The sequence below is a fragment of the Podarcis raffonei genome, chromosome 15 (assembly GCF_027172205.1).
Source record: "Podarcis raffonei isolate rPodRaf1 chromosome 15, rPodRaf1.pri, whole genome shotgun sequence".
Classification (NCBI taxonomy): domain Eukaryota; kingdom Metazoa; phylum Chordata; class Lepidosauria; order Squamata; family Lacertidae; genus Podarcis; species Podarcis raffonei.
In genome coordinates this window covers 37853942-37878831 of record NC_070616.1, presented here as the reverse complement: position 1 = coordinate 37878831, position 24890 = coordinate 37853942, and the positions used below count along the sequence as shown (strand labels likewise).

At 47.1% G+C, this 24890-nt stretch overlaps 1 protein-coding gene across 2 annotated transcripts in view; it reads right to left on the bottom strand.

Moving 5' to 3' along the window:
• Nucleotides 1–755: 755 nt before the first annotated feature.
• Nucleotides 756–24890, bottom strand: part of LZTS1 (leucine zipper tumor suppressor 1) — a 40033-nt gene continuing 15898 nt past the window's right edge. For both annotated transcript variants that reach the window (XM_053367274.1, XM_053367275.1), the window contains exons 2-4: nucleotides 12004–12485; nucleotides 7342–8166; nucleotides 756–5576 (exon numbers count right to left, since the gene is read on the bottom strand). In XM_053367274.1, the coding sequence (XP_053223249.1) occupies nucleotides 4908–5576; nucleotides 7342–8166; nucleotides 12004–12348 (1839 nt within the window). In that variant the 5' untranslated portion in view covers nucleotides 12349–12485 and the 3' untranslated portion in view covers nucleotides 756–4907. The remainder of the gene's footprint in view (nucleotides 5577–7341; nucleotides 8167–12003; nucleotides 12486–24890) is intronic.

Genomic DNA, 24890 nt, shown 5'->3' with positions numbered 1-24890 from the left:
CGTACACTGCTAAAATGCAGAGCTCTAGAAATCACTTGCAAATTAAAGTCTGCTTCACACGTTACAGGTTAAGCACATATGCAACATGAATGTGGAGGGACACCATGCTCAAATTGACTATCCACATCTATTTTGTACCATATATGTGGCCAATGACAGCTTTCTGGCATCTCTCCCCACCTCTCATTCTTAAAACGACATGAAGCTCTTAGGTGCTAGTTTTAAAACCAGAAGTCTCTAATCCGTATTGAGGGGGATTTGAAAATGATCAGACGTAAACTGGAGTCCAACAATTTTTTATAGACAGGAGAAAAGTAATTTCCTATGGACTCCTTGCAATTCTTAATGGCATGAATCCTGATTTTGGAAAGCAAATAGGAACAGAAGGAATACAACAAACTGCGGCCTCATCCTTTAATAACAAGGAAGTGGGAAGAACTGGGGAGCTGGCATAGCTGTGGACTGGTTCCCAGTCAGGATGTTTTCCTGTGAATGATCTTCAAGGCAGCTAGAAACCACCACCGGCTTTGCAAGGCTGTTTCTGCTAGTTACAGATGCTACAAAGAATGCCATAGTGACCAGCTGAAGTTCTAACTAAGCATTATTTGAAGATGTGTATAACTAAACCCTGATGGGTGATTTTCTTTACAAAAAGCAGCCAGGGTGGTAGAGGGAGAAGATAAACAATACAACCCTACACATGTCTACTCAGAAGTGATTTCCATTTGAATGGAGAAGTGGCAGAAAAGAGTGGATTCAAGTTGATTCGCTATTAAAAATTTCTGCAGCCTCTTTTCCTCTGCAGAGTTCCAAATACATGCTTGTTAAAAGTCAACATGGTTAGGGAGCAGATGAGGGCATGTTTGGAGCAGGGCATTTTAATAAATCATGGCTTTAAGTTGACCTGTTCAAAACAAATCATTGTTGAGATTAACAATGGGTTCTCAGGTTTGGATAATGCACCAAGTTGCAGTCAATTAAAAACAGAAGGGGAAAAAGCCTTCCAATCTCCTTTCTAAGACTCAGTGTGTCTCATTCCCACCACAATAAACCATAGTTTACTGTGGTACCCAAACACAAAAAATGTCAACTCATAAAAACTCAAGGTCAGGGAAGGGAGCCCAATGTCTCAAAAGAAAATGGAATTCATGATCAAAGAAAGAAGGGTAAAAATATATTATAATAATAACCTGCTGCAAACTCCTGCCATTGTTTTTTGTGTTCTCCGATACGAAGACCACAATGACTAATTTACCTGGCCGCACAGTTAGGGTCATGTGTTTATTTTAAAGCACTAGTAGAGTTGCTGTCATTGCTGCTTTCAATATTAAAAACACATAATCACCATTCAGATTTGAAATGCTCAAATCATCATCCCCACTGGCAGTGAGACTGTGGGAATGAATGTGTTCTCGAGAAGACTTCAAAATATTTGTACACAATCAGCTCAAACCACTGGTGCGGATGGGGGACAAGGAAGGGAACTGGTGAGATCCAATTCTTTTACATGACAAATTATTGCTCTCTTTTGGAAGTTTCTGCTTGTAGATGCGGTGGAGCATGGAAGCAGACAAACAAGGCTTCTTTAAGCCACCTGCTAAGTTTCCTAAACTGTCGGTGCGGCCAAAGATCTTAATGTGCTGTGACCAAAAGCTAGGGAAGCAAGGGATAACGGGAAATATGTGAAGGGAACACCCGCTGCCTCTTTTATAGTTAATCCCTGGTTCCATTACTTATGGAAGAAAAATACTACAGGCACTACACTTTTAAGAAAAACAATAAAATTGCACCAGGTGATCCAAACACAGGCCACCTCCACACCGTCAGTATTCTGCAGGAGCACAACTGAAATTTAGGATTGCACAATTAAAGTTGATTAAAGCACTCAGTCGCCCGAGTCTAACACATCTACTTAAACACCCACCCACCTCCCAAAACTGACTTTTTGTAGTTGGGAAAGTGAATGGGGAGGTGCACTGGCAAATGTGGGATGAACAAACAATTATCACCACCAAATCAGGATGAATTAAGGACCAATGCTAATCGTTGTATAATCTCCTGGCAAAGAAATCAGAATGAATGTTCGAATGAAGACCAGACATAGCCTAACTTCTGTTTAGGCACAAATCATGACGGGATGCTCAATAAACAGGTCATCTGGAGGAGCTGAGCTAAGCCTTTGGGGCAAATGCAAAATTGTACCGGAGGTGTTCTGCCCTCTCACAAAAGATGCCTTTGAGGCTTAAATAGGAAAACAGGCTCCCATTTTAATGATGTCTGCCAACAGCTGGTCTCCTGCCCTTAGGTGAGGTAGATGGAGGGGAGGAGAAAGACAGCAGGCGGGCACTGGGGAAAGTTGATCGGATCAGCAGGATATGGCAAGCAGGCTACACCAAGCCCCTCCCACTCAGAGGTTATTAACCCCATGGGGTCACTGGTGGTTCACCAGGGAGCAGGCTGGTTTTGAGACTGCAATTAACAATGCAAATTCTGCTAATCAGAAACATATGTGCATAAACCCAATTAGCTGGCTGGGAGGCAGGCAGAGAAGAGGGGACGGTAACACTGTCAGGGCTTCGTGTTCACAAGCCCAAGAGTGATTCTTTTAATCACCACTGCAAGCTGAGAGTGATCTGCGGAGCTTTTCCCCACAGAGGAGGAATGGAGGAAGCAAAAGACTCTCCACTTCTACCTCAAGCCGGACTGACATCCTTTCTATTCCTCCAGAAAGTCGAATGAGGTGGGACATACCATGCAGAGCTGCCACCCTGCAAGAAGTTTGCTGTACGTTTCACAGCAGCAACTAGGGATGGAGGTGGAATTCAATTTAGTTCACATTTAAAAGGTAACCTACCTAGTTTGCGCTTTTATAAAAGGATAGGTGAACTGAGATACAGCCTGCCCTGTATCGCCCTGGCAACAGGCAGGCTCTTTCCACAGCCAGTGGGGCAGAAGCAGGTTCTCTGCTAGCTTTTTACGTGGTTGGTTTGGGGCTCTCATGGGATGAGGAGCTCCATACAAAGGCAGAGAACTTAGAAGTGCCTGTCTGGAACAGGTGCTGCTTCGGATTGTTAACTGATCAATTCTTTTGCCCCTGAGGAGAGTTTTAAACCTTTTGATCCAACTGTTTGTGTTCCAGAATTACTACATTAAGAACTCCACTTTGCTGTACCAGTCTGGCCTAGTCCTTCCTCTGTCCTATTCCATCTGCATTTCACAGCTCCTGGGGTGTCTCAATAAAGGAAGGGGGTGGTTTGCTGTGGGTTCAAAATACCCTTTGAAGGTCACACCTTCATTTAAAGCTGCATTATCCCATTTTAAGCAAGCATAGCTTCCGCCAAAGAATCATGGAAACTTTAGTATGTTATGGGTGATCAGAGTTGTTAGGAAACGCCCTATTCCCCTCAAAGAGTTATAATTACGGGAGTTCACCAGGAAGAAGGGCTGATTGTTAAATCACTCTGAGAACGGTAGCTCTGCAGGGGGAATAGGTGTCTCTCAATAACTCTCAGAAACCCTTAACTATAGCTTCGAAGATTCTTTGGGGAGAACTATGACTGTTTAAAAGGCGCAATACTGTTAGAAATAGTGCAGACTGAACCCTATTGGCAAAACAGAGGGCAGGTAATGCGGACAGTAAACACGAGATATTAGCCAAAAACAAGCCTTCCCAAAAACTCCATAAAAATATTCACATTTTCGATAACTGAATATAAACATTCCCATTCAACACACACACCATTTCAGTTCCCAATCCCACATTAAATAAAAATAGACCTCTCTCTCAGCTTTTACTTGCTCATGGAAGAGGCAATGCCAAGCAATGACAAGGAAGATCTGGTGGCTGATTTGCCAGTTTATGGCTTCTAGTAGCCTAGAACACTAGCCCATTATTTTGGACCGGAGAAGTATGCTGGAGAAAGAGGGTCCTCCACAGGCAACCAGTGGAACAGGGTTGTTCTCTCCCAGATGAGAAAACACATAAATGCCTTACATTCCATCTGATCCCCAAGTATCTCAGAATCCTATTGCTATCCTCTCTGAGGAAAAGGACAAGATATATTCTTGTCTCTGTATTCCATGTATAGAAGCTGACTGGGCAGGCAACTGAATTTTGCTTCAACTATGGTGTCTTCCACCACACCTGAGGGCAACAGGCCACCTTAGGAGCTGCAGGGCAGGCTGCCTGGCACACACAGCTCTCCACCACTCCTGGCCCCCTCAGCATCTGCAACCTAAGGCAGATCCCTCACATTGCCTAATAGTAGGGCCGGCCCTGACCACTTACGTATCCCTGGTCAATAAGAATTTGCAGGATATTCTTGACAGCCTGTGATGACGGACTCTAACAAAGGAACAAGTGGCCAAATCCTGCACTTCCCCCCTAAAAATGTCTTCTCACATGGCAACAGAGAGGCTTGCGGAGCATGAACAGGCCTCATCCCATAGTTTAGTGGCTGCAGGAGAGCTATAATGGCATTTGCTATGGCTGGCACTCCAGTAGCCCTTGGGAACTGATATCTGGGTCATGGGCAAGAAGCAGCCACCTGTGGTAATTGGCATGGAGATTATTGCATATTCTCCACTGAAATCAGCTGCTGCTTTGATTCTATCCTGACAGAATGGTCGACTGGTAAGGCCCCCCCCCACTTCCCTTTTTATTTCTCACTGGAATGCTCTAGTCGGGATAGCGCTCCCAGAAGGATGCATTGGGCATGACAGGGTTGGGGTTGGTGCCTCACACCATTAACATGTGGCAGGACAACAGCTGGCGATCCATTTTGGCCAGGCAAAGGACCTCAACCAAGAAAACAGGTGGTTCTCCTGGACTGTACACACACAATCTCCTCCCCCCCAGTTGAAAGACGTATCTCCTCTCCAGAGCGGGCAAGACGACGCAGAACCCTTCAGATTTCAGTGGCAATGATGTCCTCATAAGGGACATCAGTTCCATGGAGGTCAAGGTCTAAAGGCTCTTTGCCATCCTCCCCTGAGGCCAGCTGCTGGAGCATCTTCTCCAGGTTCTGGTTCCGTTTGTACATGTGCAGGTAGCTCTGCTGCAGCTGCTTCTGGTAGTGGATTACTTTCTCCTTCTCCTCCTTCCAGGTCTGCCGCTCCTGTTGGAAGCCGGCCGTCATCTGCTGGTTGCTATCCTGAGCCTCCCCCAGCTCGGCCTTCAGCTTCTCCACTTCCCGCCATAGGGCTTGCGCTTCCTCCGTCATGCTCCCCTCCAGGCCCGCGGAGGCCGCCCCACACTTCATCTGCTCCCTGAGGATGGTGAGTTCCGTCCGCAGCTCTGCGATCTCCTGCTCCAGCAGGTTCACCTTCTCCCTCAGAAGCTCCGACTCGTTCTTCTTGCGCTGGAGCTCGTTCTCGCACACCTCCAGCTCCATAGCCTTGGCGCGCAGGGAATCTTCCAGGTCCTGGATTTTCATATCTAGCAATTCCATCTTTGCCCGGACGTCCTTCAGCTGAGCTTTCAGGTTGAGGACCTCGTTGGTCTTGCTGTTGAGCTCTGTCTGGGATTCCTTCAGCTGCTGCTTCAGGAGAGAGATTTCACCAGACTTCTGGCACACCTGGAGGGAAATATGACAACAACAGCCAGGGTGTCATCCAGGAATGAGGCCAAAGCTATGGTGCAACTAAGTTTAGTGTGGACAAGCAGTGATTATGGTATACATGAGAATAGATTAGACCAGGGTGGGGAACTTCAGGTCCAGAGGCCAAAGGCAGCCCTCCTGGCCTCTCCAGCTGGCCATAAAATCACCTCCCAGAAAAGCCCCCAAGAACCGCGCTCCCTTTAAAGAGCGCACGGTTCTTGCGGGAGACGGGGGAAGGTACAGAGGGCAGCTTACCCGTGCACAGCCTCTTCCAGGCAGGGGGAGCCTTCATCCCGCTGCCTGGGAGAGGCTTCAGCAGCTATCCCAGAAGCCAGATCCCTCTTGCTGTTCTGGCTTCTGGGATTCAGAATTTATTTTTTCTTGTTACCTCCCCCCCAAACTAGGTGCGTCTTATCTGGTGCGTCCTATAGAGCGAAAAATGTGGTAATTAATTCAACCCCTCCTTAAAATCAACCTTTTTTGGAGAAGCCTTTGGCACAACTGCCTAGTTCTCTGTCTTGCTATAACTCAGCCTAAGCATGCGTAAGTGCATGGCCACATGTTGCTTCTCTGTTAACCCCTGCCTCTGTTTCTCTCCTCTTCTAGGTTGAAGTTTGTAAGCTCCTGGGGGCAGGGACCTTCCCTCTTGAACTCTGTAAAGCACCGTGCATTGAGATGGTGCTAAACAACTAGCTCTTCGTTGAATTATGAACCTCTAGTGCTCTCCCGATTTTTGTTTCAATACAATTAAATGACTGTATAAACATAGAAATATTTCATTCCAAAAAAGTAACCAGCAAACTTCCAGCACACCCACTGAAGTTAATGGACCCAAGTTAGTCATGTCCATAAATTTCAGTGAGTCATCCATGACTCCTGTTGGTTTCAACCCAATGAAAGTGATGGTGATGATGATAATGAATATTACATCAACGAAAGAACTGACAATGTTTCCTACAATTCTTTTTATGGCTGTGACATACCAAAGGGTGTAGCTGTGTAACAGGAAGAGGTCCTTTCATTGGCTCAGGCCAGCCCATTTAGATGAAACTTATGCAAGCACCATTTTGGTACGTACATGTCAGGGGACTGCCATCGGAACAGGGAAGGGAGGCAGAGGGGCCGTTGGGATACAGGGATTCTCCAAAAATCTTGCGAAGCAGTTCCTCTTCCTTGCAATGGGGAAAGCCACACCTCCAGAGGGGAAGAGAGGAAGGGACCAGAGGATGCTGCTGGGAGCCCCAGTGCCGCACCTCGTCAGTATGAGGGTGGGGGAAGCCACACCTCCGGGGTAAAGGAGGGGAAGGGGCTAGAGGATGCTGCGGAGAGCCTCAGCACCACTCCTGGTCAAGCCAGCCAGGAGGGAAACACGCCTCTTCCATCGCCCACCTTGCGCAGAGGAGTAAAACGCAAAGAAGGAAGGAAGTGGCTGGGGGTGACTAAGTTCTTATGTTGAGGGAGGACCCGGAAAGAGCCACTCCCGGATTCTGCTAGCGATTGAGGCAGACATGAACTGATGGTTCTGCACTGTAAATAGTGTTTGCACCAAAATAAAACCTGTTAAAGACAGGTCGGAGTCCTGCCTGGTTACTCATGAGCAACCACCACTGACATCTGACAGTACGCTTGCCTGACTTGTGGTGGCAACACATCCTTTACTCCCTCTGTGTACCCATGTACAACACATTCCCACCCCATCACGGCGCAAGCTTTTCCCTATTAGGATAGAGCTAAGCCTCACCTCCCACTGAGTCTCCTCCAGCGCTGGGGCAAAGTTGGTCTTTTCCTTCTCATAGGACCTCAGCTTGGCCTCCAGGAGGTCCTGCTCCTTCATCAGGTTGGCCAGTTCCTCCCGGAGCTGCTGCTTCTCCTGCTGCAACTGGAACACTTGCAGCTGCAGCAGGTGCTGGGCTCTGTGGCTCTTCTGCGAGGCCTGCTTGAGCCTGCTGTTGCATTTCTGCTTCAGCCCTTCCATCTCGTCCCTGCAGCGCCTCTGCTTTTCCTCGTAGCTTTGGCAGGAGGTGATCTCCTTCTCCTCAAAGCTGCACTGCAGCTCCTGAAGCTCCCCCTCCCTCTCCAGAAGCTTTTGCTCCAACTCCTGGATGGCCGACTCCTCCGTGGAGATGGGCGAGCGGACGCAGGAGTTCTTCTCGCCCGGGTGGGGAGCAGCAGACATTTTGCCAGGGTTCAGGATCTTGGTGCCCCCATCCGAGAAGGACAAGGCCTTCAGGCTCATCATGTTACTGTCCTGCAGGATGGCGCACTGAGTGATGTTCAGGGCAGAGCCCCCAAATCGGCTGATGGGTCCCACGGGAGCGACAAGGGGGTCCAACTGGTAGCTGCTGGCTGTACTGTGCGTGGGGAGGCTAGACATGGAGTTTCGTCCTGAGTCTGACAGTCCTCCGGAGCACAGAGCAGGCTTAGCGTCCGGATCCTTGGCTTTCTCCTGCGATTGGAGCTTCTGGGGAACATGGTTGCCGTGCTCTGGAGAAGAGTGGAGGACTGTGCTGGAGCGAGGGAGAACAGGCTTGAAGGCTGTGGGCCTCGTAGCACTCTTGTCAGTGGCCTGCGGGGAAAAAGAAACTGGATAATTACTGGGACTGGCAAAGGTGACAGAGACAGCCAAACCAAAAGTTCAAAAAGGAGTGAGAAATTTATAAAATGCCCTCAAATTAAAACCTGGACATGCTTTGATTAATTTTCACAAACCACAATATGGATTATAAGTATAGTATTCAGATAACAGAAGAAAGGGCAAAATGATTAAAGAAGCAGTTTATTAAACAGATAAGACAGACCTGCTTTGAGGAAGAAAAGAGCCTATTGGGGAAGATAAGGAATTGGGAATTAATAATATGGTGGCATAAGTTTTTTTGAAAGAACGTATGGATTTATGGATGTATTTTTTTGTTATTATTTTATCATTTTTGTTAATTTCTTGAGTGTGTTTGTTAAGTAAAAAAACTAATAAAAAGCATATTAATTTTTTTTACTGGGGGTACAGGAGTTTCCAACACTTGGTCCTTTTTCACCTATGCCAGAGAAAAGGCGTCGCGGGGGGGATGGGGGTGGGACAGCCACCTTAAAACTATTTGCTCAATGGAGATCTGATTTGGCATGTTTATTTGGCATATTTAGCAAGGAAAACTTTTCAAAAGAATATACCGTGTTGGTTTTCTCTCTCTTCTTTGTATCTGAAATATTTTCCTTCTTTTTTGTTTCCTTTTTATTTTTTCCACTTTACTTTGTTTTACTGAAACATTTCCAATGAAATATGAGAATCAAGAGGAAAAGAACTATTTTTCTAATAGCTCAAAGAAGTTAAACCGAAATATTTAGTAGTGGAGAATTCGATAAAATGTGCACAGTATGACACTACTGATTGCTTGATTGCTTTTAATCAGGAGTGCAAAATAGTTTTCAGATCAAGGTCCACATTCCTTTCTGGGCAATGATCCAAGGGCCACATGCCAGTAGTGGGTGAAATTTTGCCTTTGTGTACTAGACTAGTCTCTACAGGCACTCGCACCCACCTCTCTGCTCTCTGTTCTCCATCAAGTCAAGCTAGAGGCATTATCAGAGTTCAAGAGCACGTCCCACATAGGCCAAAACATTGGGGGGGGGGTGTTAAACCAGGCCCATTGAGGTGCATGACCTGAGAAGAATTCCAAGGGTGTGGAAGGGCCCCTGGACCTGAGGTTTCTCAGCCCTGTTTGAATGCTACATGCTACATTCAAACAACTGCAAAGCTCTACTTAGGAACTCTAATGATCTGAATTCTTGTAAATAAATACAGTGGTACCTCTGGATCCATTCCGGAGGCCTGTTTGCAACATTAAAAGACTCGCAGCGGCACGTATGCGCACACACGGATTGAGATTCGCCACTTGTGAACATGCGTGTGACGTCATTTTGTGCTTCTGTGCGAGCGGCGAAACCCAGAAGTAACCCTTTCCAGTACTTCCGGGTCGCCGCAGGACATAACGTGAAAGAACGTAACATGAAGCGGACGTAACATGAGGTAAAGGCATGACAGCCCCACAGCGTGCAGTTCCCTTCCACTGTACAGATCTTAAGGGAAACACTAAAGGCACAGGACAGATGCGGGTGGCGCTGTGGGTTAAACCACAGAGCCTAGGACTTGCCGATCAGAAGGTCGGCGGTTCAAATCCCCGCGACGGGGTGAGCTCCCGTTGCTTGGTCCCTGCTCCTGCCAACCTAGCAGTTCGAAAGCACGTCAAAGTGCAAGTATATAAATAGGTACCGCTCTGGCGGGAAGGTAAACGGCGTTTCTGTGTGCTGCTCTGGTTCGCCAGGAGCGGCTTAGGCATGCTGGCCACATGACCCGGAAGCTGTACGCCGGCTCCCTCGGCCAATAAAGCAAGATGAGCGCCGCAACCCCAGAGTCGGCCACGACTGGACCTAATGGTCAGGGGTCCCCTTTACCTTTTAAAGACACAGGGTTAGCTGGAGGAGGGGCTCAGTCTGGCTGTCTTCTCCCCGGAAGGGAGTTGCAAGGCTGGCAAGAAATGGCTGTGAGCTGCCCTGCCTGCTGCTGGTGTTGTTGTTGTGGGCACCAGGGATCTGCGAGCGGATCCACTCCTCAGTTGCAGGATGAAAGACAGTGGAGGGACAGGGAGAGGGGGAGCTACAAAGGAGCAGCCAATAAAAAGGAAGAGGAACAGGAGAGGAGTAAGAGAAGAGATGTGGAGTGTACGGGAAGGGGTGAGAAAGGTAGTCCCTAAGCAAAAGGCAGAATGGGGGGTGGGGGGAAGGTAAAGGATGCAGTTTGAGGCAGTAATGCTTCTGAATATCAGCTGCTGGGAGCTACAGGAGGAGAGAGGGCTCAGATCCTGCTTGCACATTTCCTACAGGCATCTGGTCGGCCGCTGTAAGAACAGGATGCTGGACCAGATAAGCCACTGGCCTAAGTTCTTACAACAGTGTGGTAAGGAATGAGCCAATACGGAAAGCCTCAAAGACGCAATACAAAGGAGAGAGGGCAGTACAGAGGAAGGAAAGAGTGCAGGCATGGGGATCGGAGGGGGTGATGCTTTAAGAGAGAAGAACAAAAGAACATAGTTTTGAGTCCTGCTGGATCTGACCAAAGGCCCACCTAGTCCAACACCTTGTTCTTACAGTGGCCAACCAGTTGCCTTTGGGAAAACCCAAAGCAGGACCTGAGGGCAACAGGGCTCTACTAACTTGCTGTTTCCACCAATTCCTAGCATTCTGTCTCTAAGAGAAGAGGCAGAACATAGCCATTTGCTGCTGACTGCAGGCATTAGCCCTGGCACAGAAACCAGCAGGAATGGCGGGACACCATGTCAGTTGATTAAATCTTCCATTTGGTGGTGGTTGTTTCTAAAAACAGATTTAAGGCACACAAGGTCAACACTTTCCTGAAACTAAGCAGGTCTGGGTCTGGTCAATGGCAGGATGGGTGGCAGCCTAGAAAGAACATTTATGCTACCTTGCATTCCACAATAGAAGAAAGACAGTGGAACCTTAGGTTAAGAACTTAATTTGTTCTGGAGGTCCGTTCTTAAACTTGAAACTGTTCTTAACTTGAGGTACCACTTTAGCTAATGGGGCCTCCCACTGCCGCTGCGCCGCCAGAGCATGATTTCTGTTCTCATCCTGAAGCAAAGTTCTTAACCCGAGGTATTATTTCTGGGTTAACAGAGTCTGTAACCTGAAGCGTCTGTAACCTGAAGTGTCTATAACCCGAGGTACCACTGTACATAAAGGTAAGGATGAATCAATAAATAAAACCAACCATGTGTTGTCGTCAACCATTAGTTAACTTAATTCACTGATCAGCTGGGTGGGTCAGCCCCCAATGCACTGGGTCATGGGTCCCAACAGCAGCAGCACCACCACCATATAAATATAGGGTAACTCCCCACCCCCCAAAATGCATTTTGCAATTAAAGATGGGTCCTGGATCTGAACATATTGAGACCTACTTATCTGAAGGTTGATTGTGCATGTTTGCAAGCACAAATTGTTCTACCACTCAACCAGACCACATCTTTACACAAGGATGTAAGAAAAGGTTGGCCGGATCTCTCCAATAATTCACTTAGTCCAGCTTCCTCTTTTGCCACAGTAGCCAACCAGAAGCCCCTAAGAAAGACATCAGGGTAACAGACATCTTTTCTTTCCCTGTGTCAGAGCCTTGGTTCAGAGGCAGGGCCCCTCTAAATGACCAGTCTTGGGGGAGAACTGTGGGAGACAGCGAGGAGTCCTACTTGTGGGCTTCCCCAAGACATCTAGTTGGCTACTGTGGAAAACACGATGCTGGGCGGAACAGGCCTTTGGCCTGATCCTCCAGCGTTCTTCTTCAGTTAGCACAAGTGAGATCTTTTGGTATACACTGGCCAGGTTTCATGCAACTCACTAGTTCTATCTGGTTGGAGACTGGCTTCAGTTTGGGTGGCGTCGGGGTGCCATAGTCCACGCTGCTCCTCCCAGCCTGGCCTCCCAGCTCCCCCCCAGACAGCGGGGTGTAGTCCGTCCGGTGAGCCTTCTGGTTGACCTTGATGTAAAAAAAGTCCTCATTCTTGTTGCCCTTGGAGCTGGACTTATTGTGAACAGTTTCCTGAGAGAAGCCAAATTTCAACAGTCCGTCTGAGTATCTGTTCAGCTTCTTCAGGTGGGAAGACTTCCGCAGTTTGTACTGGGATGCCCGGCAGTGCTTGCTATGGAAGCTGTGGCCTGAGATGAGGCTACTGACACTTCCCATGATGGTCCTGGGTGAAGGGCATGCACAGAAGGGAGGGCACCCTGGGTGGGTCTTCTAAGAGAATGTCCTCACTGTTGGGAGAGAAGGCTGGTGTTGTGGTCATAGCAGAAGCCTTGCTGTGCCAAGGAGCAATAAACCTGAGAAAAGGTGAGAAAGAAATGAGGATTGGTGAGAATGGGTCAAGGTGCCTAACATAAGTCCGCTTATGTTGGGTAAGTCACCATATCTCAGACTTGGCATCCCAACTGATAAATGAGAGTGGCAAACCCCAGAACCCCACTTCCTGTTGGAAAGACCCCAATGAGGAAGAGATACAGGGTGCCCCACAAAGTAGGGAATCTTTAGTGTCTCCTCCCAACCTCAGGAACATGGTCCCTTTGCCTTCCTCAGACTCTGAGTATGAATACCCAGTGGTGTCTTCCCTGCCACACAGAAGCCAGTGGTTCTGGAACTGGGCAAAGACCACCGTCAGCTCTGTCAGTATGGTGCTGCCAATCGCAGAACAGGCATTGCTTTTGATAACTTGAGATCTTGGCTGAAGCAACATCCCTTTGTGATTTAGAATGTGCAGGGAGCAACAGCCAACTTACTGGGAGCTCTCCATGGTCCTGAAAAGGCCAGCCAGAATTTAAACAAGCTGTGTAAAGTCAAGATATATAAGGAGTAACCAATTTTTTTGCCCTCTAGCCAACATATTTGATAGTCAGGGGTGATAGTCAGCACCTGCAGGGCATAACATTGTCTTTTTTAAAAGCGTTATGCAAACCAAAGCACAGCCATCCTTAGAAACTGATTTTTCTCTGATTTTTGTAATAAAGTTCTCCAACCAGGCAATGTGTACAAAAATGCATATATTAGTGAAAATAACATACAAAAATGTGGTTTTAGAGGAAATTTTAGAGGAAATTGCTTTGAAAATTTGTGCATCTTAGGCAAAGGTGCATTAAAAAGTGGATATTAGGACTGAAAACATAAGACTTGAAAAATGAGAAACTAAGAGGAACCAAAACTGACAGATTTGCCCATCACTCATTCTGGGCAACCAACTTCAATGAACAGCCTGGTGCTGGTAGAGATCCACTCCCTTCCCCTCCCCTCCCCTCCCCTCCCCCTGAATCAAAGCTTCATAAACAAAGCTCTAGAGTGAAGCTTAGCCACGGTAGTTTCAACTTTATTCCCAAATAAGCCCCTTGGTCTGCGCTTCCCCTACAACATTCAGCACTTTTTGATCTGCTCCAACATGGATGGTGCTGCTGTTCTTAATTACAACTCATGTCTTGTATACCATTCTCAAAGGCACAGTGTGTCACTGCCGTCATTACAGCTCAGCGCTGGTACCCTATATATTTCCCCTCTCCCTGGGGCTTTAAAGCCCCTCAATCGATCCGGTGTGCCTCTCAACTGGTGAGGGAAAGAAGGAAATGCTTTCCTGGTGCACACCTAAAGGTTAAGGAGGGTGGAACAGAGTTGCAGGTGGGTCAAAATCAGCACAGAATCAAAATGACCTCCATCCAGGTGCGTTGCAGAAGGGGAGGGGGTGGAAAGGGGGGGGCATGTTTTGGAGGTTGATTCATTGCAGCAGGGAGATGGAACGGAAGCTGCTCCAATCGCTGCTGCTCACTAAAAACCACTAAAAGCTTTTCTGCTCTCCATACTGTGGGCGTTAGGGAGGCTGTCTTCATCACCCTGGCAGGGACTGAGCCTTGTTTCTGCTTTCTCTCTCCCCACACACAACTTTGGAATGTAGACAAAATGGCAGTACAAAAGAAAATCCGCCCCCTTTCCTTCCACCACTGTCCCCCAACCTGCTGCCAGCATCCCACCCAAATATATATATATATTTACAAGTCCTGTAGGCCTGTTGCAGCTGCAGAAGTCTGTGTGGGGAGGATAAAGTTTGCAGAGGAAGCTGGAAAGGGCGGCTGTGACTGATGGCAGAAAAATATCATCGGGAAGAGGAAACTGCAGAACAGAGACCTCTCCTGCTTGCTCACTTTTCGACCTGGTTTTTGTTCGCCACCTTCCCACTTCTCTGCTCCTCACAGCTGTCTCTTAACATGTTCACAGGGGAATAGGGGAGGCTGCCTCAAGACAGCTGGTCCATCCAATTCAGTTTTCTTCTTCTACACTAAAGGTAAAGGTAAAGGTACCCCTGCCCGTACGGGCCAGTCTTGACAGACTCTGGGGTTGTGCGCCCATCTCACTCAAGAGGCCGGGGGCCAGCGCTGTCCGCAGACACTTCTGGGTCACGTGGCCAGCGTGACAAGCTGCATCTGGTGAGCCAGCGCAGCGCACGGAACACCATTTACCTTCCCGCTGGTAAGCGGTCCCTATTTATCTACTTGCACCCGGGGGTGCTTTCGAACTGCTAGGTTGGCAGGCGCTGGGACCGAGCAGCGGGAGCGCACCCCACCGCGGGGATTCGAACCGCCGACCTTTCGATCGGCAAGCCCTAGGCGCTGAGGCTTTTACCCACAGCGCCACCCGCGTTCCTTCTTCTACACTAGGGGCAGCTAATGTACCAAACTCCCATCAAGCCCAACCACCACTGCAAGGAAGCTGCATTATGTCAGACTACACTGCCTGGCAGTGGCTCTCCAGGACTGCAGGCAGGAGCCTTTCCCAACCCCAGCTGGAGATACCTGCAGGGACTGAACCTAGGACCTCCTCTTTGCGGGACAGATGCTCTGCCACTGAACTGTGGCCCTTCCCAGCACTTTCGTCCTGCAATCAGCAGGTTGGCCCCGGTCAACACAAACCGTAAAGATTTCAGGCAGCGCTACCTTCCCATGCCAAGGACTTATCTTGGGACCTCCTGCATGCAAAAGAAGATGCTCTACCGCTGATCTGCAGCCCTTTCCCTTAAAGCTACAGTCGTTCACTAGAATGGCTTCAGGTTCTGAGAAGTCCCTAGGTGGGCTTCCTCTTTAGGGAAAGGGGAGAGGCTCTCTACCTGAAATCCTGGGACACTATGGCTCTCCAAGGCACCACTCATATTCTTCCCTCTGGGTCCAAGCCACCCAAGCAGGCAAAGCACAAAGAAAGTAGAAGATGGGGTGTCCATCTCCGCACTGCTTACATTATGGATTTTTTAATTTATTATTATTTCGGTCACAAACTAGTTCCAGCCCACATACAATATCAAGGAAGTCATAAAACACGATAGGGATACATTTGAATTTGCAATTAGGTATAACAGGGACAATACAGATATAGCAACAGTTAAAATATATATAAATTAAAACTGAGTCACTAACATATAACCTAAAATTATCATTTAAGGCCTTAATCATTATGATAGCACAGCTTGTTCCCTAAGTTTTATGGCAATCGCACAGAATTTGGCTACCCTTAAGGTGATCTCACAATCCTTCTCCTCTACCAGGGATTTTAGACATTGAAGTTCGCTGCTTACATCATCATCATTATTTGAATTTATATACTGCCTATACCCAGAGGTCTCAGGGTGGTTCACAGAAGAAAATCAAAATATAAAACCACAAAATACATAATCAAAATAAAAACAACAACCCAATACCCCCCCAAAACACCCACATTTTAAAAGGGCATAGGATGTAAATCAGATCTGGTTAAAAAGAAACATTTTTGCCTGGTGCCTAAAGATGTATAATGAAGGTGCCAAGTGAACTTCCCTGGGTACAGCATTCCACAGACGGGGAGCCACTGCAGAGAAGGCCAGTTCTCGTTTTGCCACCCTCCGGACCGCTCAAGGAGGAGGCACACGAAGGAGGGCCTCAGAAGATGATCTCAGGGTCCAGGGAAGTTCATATGGAAAGAGGCGGTCCCTGAGCCGTTTAAAGCTTTATAGGTCAAAACCAGCACTTTGAATTGGGCCTGGAAACTAATTGGTAGCCAATGCAGTTGGATCAGGATTGGTGTAATATGCTCAAACTGTCATGTTCCGGTGAGCAACCAGGTTGCTGAATTCTGCATCAGCTGAAGTTTCTGAATCGTCTTCAGAGGCAGCCCTACATATAACGCATTTCAGTAATCTAACCTTGAGGTTACCAGAGCATAGACAACAAAAGTTAGGCTATCCTTGTCCAGACAGGGGCGTAGCTGGGCCACCAACCAAAGCTGATGGAAGGCACTCCGGGCCCTTGTAGAGGGCAGGTGAAAAAGTAGTAACAGCAAGGGCAGCCGTGGAGGTGGCCTCAGCAGGTACCCAAGGATGCCTGTCTCCCTTGTGTCATTCTTAATCAAGACATTGGCTCTAGTAGACTTTACTTCGGATTCAGCATTTGACAGATGACATGCTCACACCAAGGATCACTGCGCCCAAGGCATGCAAGCATGAAAACATGCACCCCCTGTGGTGGCTGTCAATGGCTACTAGATGCAATGGCTATGTTTGCCTCTGAATACCTGTTGGCTCCTCACAGGCAGGGAGTACCTGCATTAGAAACTCAGGTATCTATGCTAATCGCCAAACGGCACCTTAAATCCAGGTTATGGTCGTCAAAACTGAATGTCCAGGTGCCTTTTTTTGCAGTAACATTCATTGTTGTTTTTATTATTCATTTCTAGACCACTTTATATTTCAATGGGGAAAAAAATCTCAAAATGGTTTGCAACACATTAAATCAAATAAAACAACCCAGAATAAAACAAATTCAAGCTTTAAGGAAAATGTCCTTCTTTGAGTAGCATTTTGCTTTCCCCATATTTATTCCCCATATGTATTTACAGTAAAGGTAAAGGTAAAGGGACCCCTAACCATTAGGTCCAGTCGTGAATGACTCTGGGGTTGCGGTGCTCATCTCGCTTTATTGGCCAAGGGAGCCGGCGTACAGCTTCCGAGTCATGCGGCCAGCATGACTAAACCACTTCTGGCAAACCAGAGCAGCGCATGGAAACGCCGTTTACCTTCCCGCCAAAGCGGTACCTATTTATCTACATCCACTTTGACATGCTGTCGAACTGCTAGGTTGGCAGGAGCAGGGACCGAGCAACGGGAGCTCACCCCGTCATGGAGATTCGAACTGCCGACCTTCTAATCGGCAAGCCCGAGACTCTGTGGTTTAGACCAAAGCGCCACCTGCGTCCCTGTATTTACAGTACTTACTTAATTTATAGAGCTGTCCCATGAGGAAGTACTCTAGGAAGCCAGTATGCTGTAGTGGTTAGAGCGCCACAATAGGAGCTGGGAGATCAGGGTTCAAATCCCCAATCAGTCCTGAAGCTCACTGGGTGACTTTGGAGTCAGTCGCAGCCTCCTAAGCTACCTCACAGGGTCATTGTTGGGATTAACTGGGGGGGGGGGTTGATCCACGTACTCCTTGGAGGAAAATAAATGCAGTGAATAAGCTCTTCTGCTTACTGCTTAAGAATGCTGGAGGTGTCAGTCAGGTGGAGATGCTGGTCACCAGCCTGGCATCCAGAGATCTCCACATGATCGCAACAGGACCTGCACCAGTTGCAAAATGCACCCAGTACCTGGCTAATTTCTAACACTGGGGAGAACGCTTTTGCACTCAGATTCAGTTTGCGGGCTTCCTAGAGGCATCTGGTTGGCTGTGTGAACAGGATCCTGGACTGAAAGGTCCTTTGGCATGTTCCAGCAGGGCTCTTATGCCTTTTAACAATTTTTTAAATGTGTTTGAAGGGACATGGGTGGCGCTATGGGTTAAACCACAGAGCCTAGGACTTGCCGATCAGAAGGTTGGCGGTTCGAATCCCTGCGACAGGGTGAGCTCCTGTTTCCCAGTTCGAAAGCATGTCAAAGTGTAAGTAGATAAATAGGTGCCGCTCCGTCGGGAAGGTAAACGGCGTTTCCGTGCACTGCTCTGGTTCGCCAGAAGCAACTTAGTCCTGTTGGCCACATGACCCGGAAGCTGTACGCTGGCTCCCTCGGCCAATAAAGCGAGATGAGCACCGCAACCCCAGAGTCGGCAACGACTGGACCTAATGGTCAGGGGTCCCTTTACCTTTACTATACCTCTTAAAGAGATTTTTAAAATACTTAGCAGTCCACAAATGCTCTTAAATAAAATAAAAGAAAACAAACCAAGCACAGACCGTGCTATTTCCATCAAATATTTCCCAGCCCTGGGTGGAGATCGTTCTCCGCCTTTTGCCTTTTCTAAGATAGCAGAACTAAGTTGTCTCATTGTCTGGCCCCAGCCTAGCCTGATTTGGAGGGTTAAAGACAATTAAATAAAAATGGGATCGGGCTTATCTTCTTCTTATTCCCTGTCAGCTGGGGCATGACAGAAGCCTTTGTCCCAGCTGCCAAAGAGATTGCCCAGCCGTCAGGCCTGCTGTATTGACAGCCCATTATGATACAGTGGCCCGGGGAAGGAGAAAGAAGCACGCGAAGTGCTAACCCTTTATGATGCAAATTGGGGTGTGTGGACACGTGTCGGTGTGCAAGTGCCAGAATGGGATTTGAAGACCGCTGAGATTTTATCTGCCCAGCCTGGTGGGTACAGAGTGTGCTGGTGTGAGCATATGGAGTCCCTAGCAGCCAAGAGCACCTGGCCTTGCATATATATTAGGGAGCAGAGAGCTGGTTGTAATAAAAGGGGCAGGGCCTGGAACATATTCTCTATGCTGAGAGGCAGGAGTTGCACTCGCTTCCAGCTGGATGACCCTTAACTGGATATTCAAGAGCCTGTTAATGAAATTAATCAATGCAAAGGGGGAGGGGGAGGATAATAGGCCATATGCAGGGCTTGTTAGAAGGTCACCGAAAGCCACACTGCTCATTTCTGTGCTCAAGCACAAATATCGGAACGCTGCCTCTAGGGAGAAGGGAGAAACTCAATTCGGTTTGCATGTGCCTAACTCACACTCTCTGAAATAATATGCAGACTGAAACATTCACATTTCTCTGAATTTTGCAGCGCAGTTCTACAGCCAAGCGATACACTCTAAAGTAGACATACTAGGGTAAAGCAGGCATAACAATGCATATAAATAGCGAAATGGATGTACAAAATGCATTTTTAGAGGAAACTGCTTTGTATCACCACACAACTTGGAGTTTCTCCTTCAAGTCCCCAAAACATCAGAAGCCTGCTTCACAGTACTATTCGGTATGGCTGCCCCTGTTCCTCTGAGATAAAGCAGGCAACCACTAGTCGTACTTCATGGAAGGAACTGAATATGTCTTTGTTTTGGCAATCTTTCCCAGCAGGATGATAATATCTATGTCTTAGGTTTAAAAATGATACAAAGTGAACACCTATCTTCAGCTGCGTGCTTTGTCTTGTTCTGCATTGCTTTTAAAACAGATTTGTAGCTGTTTTGTGATATGCTTGTAAATCCTCTTAACGTTCAGAAATAACTAAAGAAAGAATTCTTGTGGGGGCAAATCCCATAGTTTAGCCATGTCCTGTGTGAAGAAGTGCTTTGTTTTTTCTGCCCAGGATCTTCCAACATTCAGCTTCACTGAACGGCCCTGAGTTCTAGGACTGCATTTGTTTACAACCCATGAGATGCCTGTTCCAGGAGAAGAAATATAATAATAATAATAATAATAATAATAATAATAATAATAATAATAATTTATTATTTATACCCTGCCCATCTGGCTGGGTTTCCCCAGCCACTCTGCGTGGCTTCCAACAAAACACTAAAATACAATAACCTATTAAACATTAAAAGCTTCCCTAAACAGGGCTGCCTTCAGATGTCTTCTAAAAGTTTGGTAGTTATTTTTTCTCTTTGACATCTGGTGGGAGGGCGTTCCACAGGGCGGGTGCCACTACTGAGAAGGCCCTCTGCCTGGTTCCCTGTAACTTGGCTTCTCGCAATGAGGGAACCGCCAGAAGGCCCTCGGAGCTGGACCTCAGTGTCCGGGCAGAACGATGGAGGTGGAGACGCTCCTTCAGATATACTGGACCGAGGCCGTTTAGGGCTTTAAAGGTCAGCACCAACACTTTGAATTGTGCTTGGAAATGTACTGGGAGCCAGTGTAGATCTCTCAAGACCGGTGTTATATGGTCTTGGTGAGCCTAGAGTCCAGGCATGTCCAAAGTCTGCTTCGGGGGCCTAATCAACACGCTGGTCAGTTTAATCCGGCCCCTGTGGCAGTCTATCTCCTGGGGGGAAATCCTAAAAAAACTCAAGAGCTTCAATCTTAAAAAAAAAGCTCCATAACTTTGGGGTAAAATCGTAAAAAAAGCTCAACAACTTCAATCCTAAAAAAAAGGCAACAATTTTGGTCGGCCCTTACGCATGTTCACTTCATCAAATCCAGCCCGAAAAAAGTTTGGGCACCCCAGGCAATCCCACAGATGCCAGTGACCCTCATCCCAATAGAGGCAATTGCAGATCCTCCCTTCTCCTCTGCCCTCCATTTGCATTGTGGGAAATGAATTTAAACAGGCACCCATTGAGTGAGCGGGTGCTTAATTGTCTTTCAGAGTGGATGAAGAGCCCCCATTACAAGACACTCATTCACTCTAATTCATCAGCCTCATTCATTTTGCTGACATTCGCTTGGGATTATTTTGATTGTGGGCAGCGAGGGCATTCAGTTGGGAATTCACAAAGCACACCCGCACAAACACCCACATGCACCACCGCAATCTGTCATTAAGTGAGAGAGAACACTTCAGACTGAATTGCATCTTACAGCTGCTCAAAGAGGCTGGGAGTTCATCGTATTTCATGTTAGTTCAATGAAGAGCATTTGGGAGAATCCACGCCCACTGGCGGCCTCATTATCAAAGCAAGGAATGGATCTGACATCGAGGATCAGAGCTAGGAATTGACACAACTGCTGCAGAGTACCAGCAATTTATTTCCATCCATTGAATGAGAAGTCTTTATAGTAGGCTATGGACACAAACATGGGGTTTAAAAGAATAAATCCAAGACCAAAAGGCACCCCCAATTAAATGGGCAGCATTCCCCCGCCCCAAAGATTGTATGTTATTTTTAACAAAAGGTTGTGCACACACCAAACATTGAAAGCAATGACTTCCACCGAAGAATCCTAGAAACTATAGTTTGTTAAAGGTGTTGGCAACTGTAGTTTTGCAGCGGTAACCATAGTCCCCAGGATTCTTTGGGGGGGGGAGTAATGTGCTTTAAACGGATGGTGTGTGCACAGGCTAAGCATCTCATGAAGGCTACAGATGGCAGGCACCGTTTTAGCAAACGCTTTCCATCCTCACTCTTACATGCAAGAGAGAATGCAGTTTTGAAGACGACACCTGTGGCAATGTGCACACACAGTTTACAAACTCAGTGGAACAATTCTGAAGTGCAGGCACTCCTCAGTTACAGCACCCAGAGCCATGTCCCTCCTAAAACTATACATCAAACATGGATATTTGACCACTGAAGACATTATGGCTTTAATACGAAGTCAGACTTTTCCTTACTCCGGCATCCTGCTTCGCCCAACATCCAGTTTAATGAAGGGCTCAGCCTATGCTGAGACAGAGACAGATCGAGAGAGAGATCCTAATATTTAGAATTTATATAAATTTATATAAATTCTGTTAAATAAAAAAATACTGATTTTTGAAAAAACGTTTTAAAAAGGTATTTATACCCAATTTGCTATACTGCGAGCTGCTTTGTGAAGGTATTTTGCCTTGAATAGCGGGGATATAAACCTACATGAATAATTATCAATGTTAAAATAAATCAGTGATAAACATTTAGCACAGCTTATGACAAGAGATATGATAGTCACCTTCAAATATCTCAACGGCTGTCACATGGAGCAAGCTTGTTTTCTCCTGCCCTGGAGGGCAGGACTTGAACCAATGGCTTTAAGTTACAAGAAAGGAGATTCCAACTAAACTTCAGGAAGAACTTGGAGGCTTTTAACCAGAGGTTGGATGGCTATCTGTCATAGATGCTTTAGTTGAGATTCCTGCATTGCAGGGGGTTGGACTAGATGACCCTTGGAGTCCCTTCCAACTCTACAATTCTATGATTTTATGTGTAATAAACACATTAGAGGGAGCAGCCTTAGGATATGATTACTAATGCAGCAACTGCTTCTGAAGTTTGAGCCCAATTCTCCACCTGTGTCGTGCCAATTTATATCAGACTTTCCCAAGCTGGTGCTGCTCACCAGATGTTTTGAACCACAGCTCCCACCAGCCCTCCTGTTAGCATGGCAGGGTTGGGGGTTATTGGTGTCATGACCCAACAACATTGGCAGGGCACTGCATTGGCTGACCCCGATTTTCTCCGTTTTCCCTGATGAAGCAACAACTTTCATCACGATCAGAGAGATGAGAAAGACTGCAGAATGCTAAATCTAAGTCCCTACAATGATTCAGCCCTAGAACATTAGGCCCACTCACATCAGGAACATCTTTCATCTTTGTGGCACAGTGGGAACACCCCCATAAGCTAAATATGCCAGGGAAGGATGTTGATTTCTGTGTATTTAATTACAGGGAGCCTCTTACTTCCCCAGCTGATGTGCAACTAATACTGCAATTGAGTTGTCGCTAATTGTGCCTCTTTTGTTTCCTCTTAAGGGTTTGCTGGATCTTTGGGGCCTGGGAATCCATGTTTGGTTACTTCACAGGAAGTGGCAGGCGTCCTGAGAATGCTACTTTTCATGGGACGCAGGTGGCACTGTGGTCTAAACCACTGAGCCTCTTGGTCTTGCCGATCAGAAGGTTGGCGGTTTGAATCCCCGCGACGGGGTGAGCTTCCGTTGCCGTCCCAGATTCTGCCAACCTAGCAGTTTGAAAGCACACCGGTGAAAGCAGATAAATAGGTACCGCTGCAGCAGGAAGATAAACTGCGTTTCCATGCACTCTGATTTCCATCACGGTGTTCCATTGCGCCAGAAGCGGTTTAGTCCTGCTGGCCACATGACCCAGAAAGCTGTCTGTGGACAAACGCCAGCTCCCTCAGCCTGACAACAAGGTGAGCGCCGCAACCCGATAGTCGCCTTTGACTGGACTTAACCATCCAGGGGTCCTTTTACCTTTACCTTTTACTTTTCATCACTTATAGTAAAGCTTCTCCCTCTTTTGGATGGAAGATGTTTAAATGCAACTATTTCCAGGTTCAATCCCTGGCTTCTCCTGTTAAGCAGACCAGGAAGCCAGTATTGGGAAAGGCATTCTGCCTCTGAGACCCCAAAGAGCTGCTTCAGGTCAGAGTAGACTATACTGAACTAGACAGATCAATAGTCTGGCCTGGTGTAAGTCAATTCCCTAAGTTGCAGGTGTAAAGCAAGTCAGCCAAGCCACATAAAGGCAAACTAAACTGGGATTCATACTGGTTCCAAACCACGGTTCTTTGTTGGAAAGATCAAGTTCCGCTCGCCCTGGTTCCATTTGTATATTGACAGGTCTGCATCATGCCTCACCCTGTTTCATATTCCAAGTTTCTGTATTGTTCAAGTGTTTCCTCTGTGGCAATAAGGGAGTCTTTAAGGTTATCTTGCTGAGGGCAACAACCAATTGCCCAGAGCAGCTCCTCTAGCCAACTGCAAGACAGGACATGACCCTTGATTCAGCTTACTTAGTCAGATGCCAGAAGAGTGTGACAGTAGGGATGGGGGTTGAAATTTAATTTTGATTTATTCTAATGTAGGCAACTTAGTAATTTGCACTTCCTGAAATGATAAGAGAACCAAAACACTGCTAGCATTCAAAATTTGCACTTCTCCCAATTTTGTGACATGGTTCTTCAATCAAATAACGGGTGCGCTAGGGGAGTGTGGGAAAACAAATGAATGTATTTGTGAAAATAACATACAAAACTGCATCGTTCTCATGCAAAATTGCTTACTAAAAGTGTGCATATTTGGAGGAATTTGCACTAAAATGCTGATGAATTTTCATGAAGACTTTAAAAAAAAGCATTAGCAAGATGATGTGGAAATGTCTGGACTTTTAGCTGGAGTCAGACAACCACACACTGGAAGTCATACCATTGGTCCAGCCAACTCAGTACTGTCTACAATGGCAGGCAGTAGCCCTTTAGGGTTTCCAACAGCAGATTTCCCTGGCTCTACCTGGAGATGTTGGGAGCTGAACCCAAGACCTTCCTGCATGCAAGGCAGGTGCTCCCCCACGGAGCTATAGAGTCCTTCCCCTCTCTGGGAAGTTGCTTTCTGGGGGAATCAGAGTGCCTTCTGTCCAGAAGTCCTGCTTGTACGATTGCTCATAAAAAATAATAATTACAAATGCAAACGACTCTCCAGTTCCAAAGGAAACCAAGCAGAGTAGCCCAAGCGCTGGGCAGCTCTCCTCTCAGAGAAGCGGAGAACGTGTGCCCCCGTTTTGCATAGACTCTTTGTGGCAGGGAGCATCCAGCGAGACCATTTAGAGCGCCTCAAGCTTCACACCTAACAATCTGCTTGGTGACACTGACTGTGCTCCCGTGGGTCCTCATTGCAGCAAATTACCTGCTTTAAGTATTAAGAAGGGGTGGCAGTGGCGGATGGGGGGGGGGAGAGCCATTTAATTTTAGATTGGAGAAGTTAGTAGCTGAGCCCCGGGGGTTGCCATGGAAACTAGGCATTGGTTGCCATTTCTCCCTTCCCACCTCTAAGTAGTTAGGTAGCGAACCTCTCCGCAGGGGGA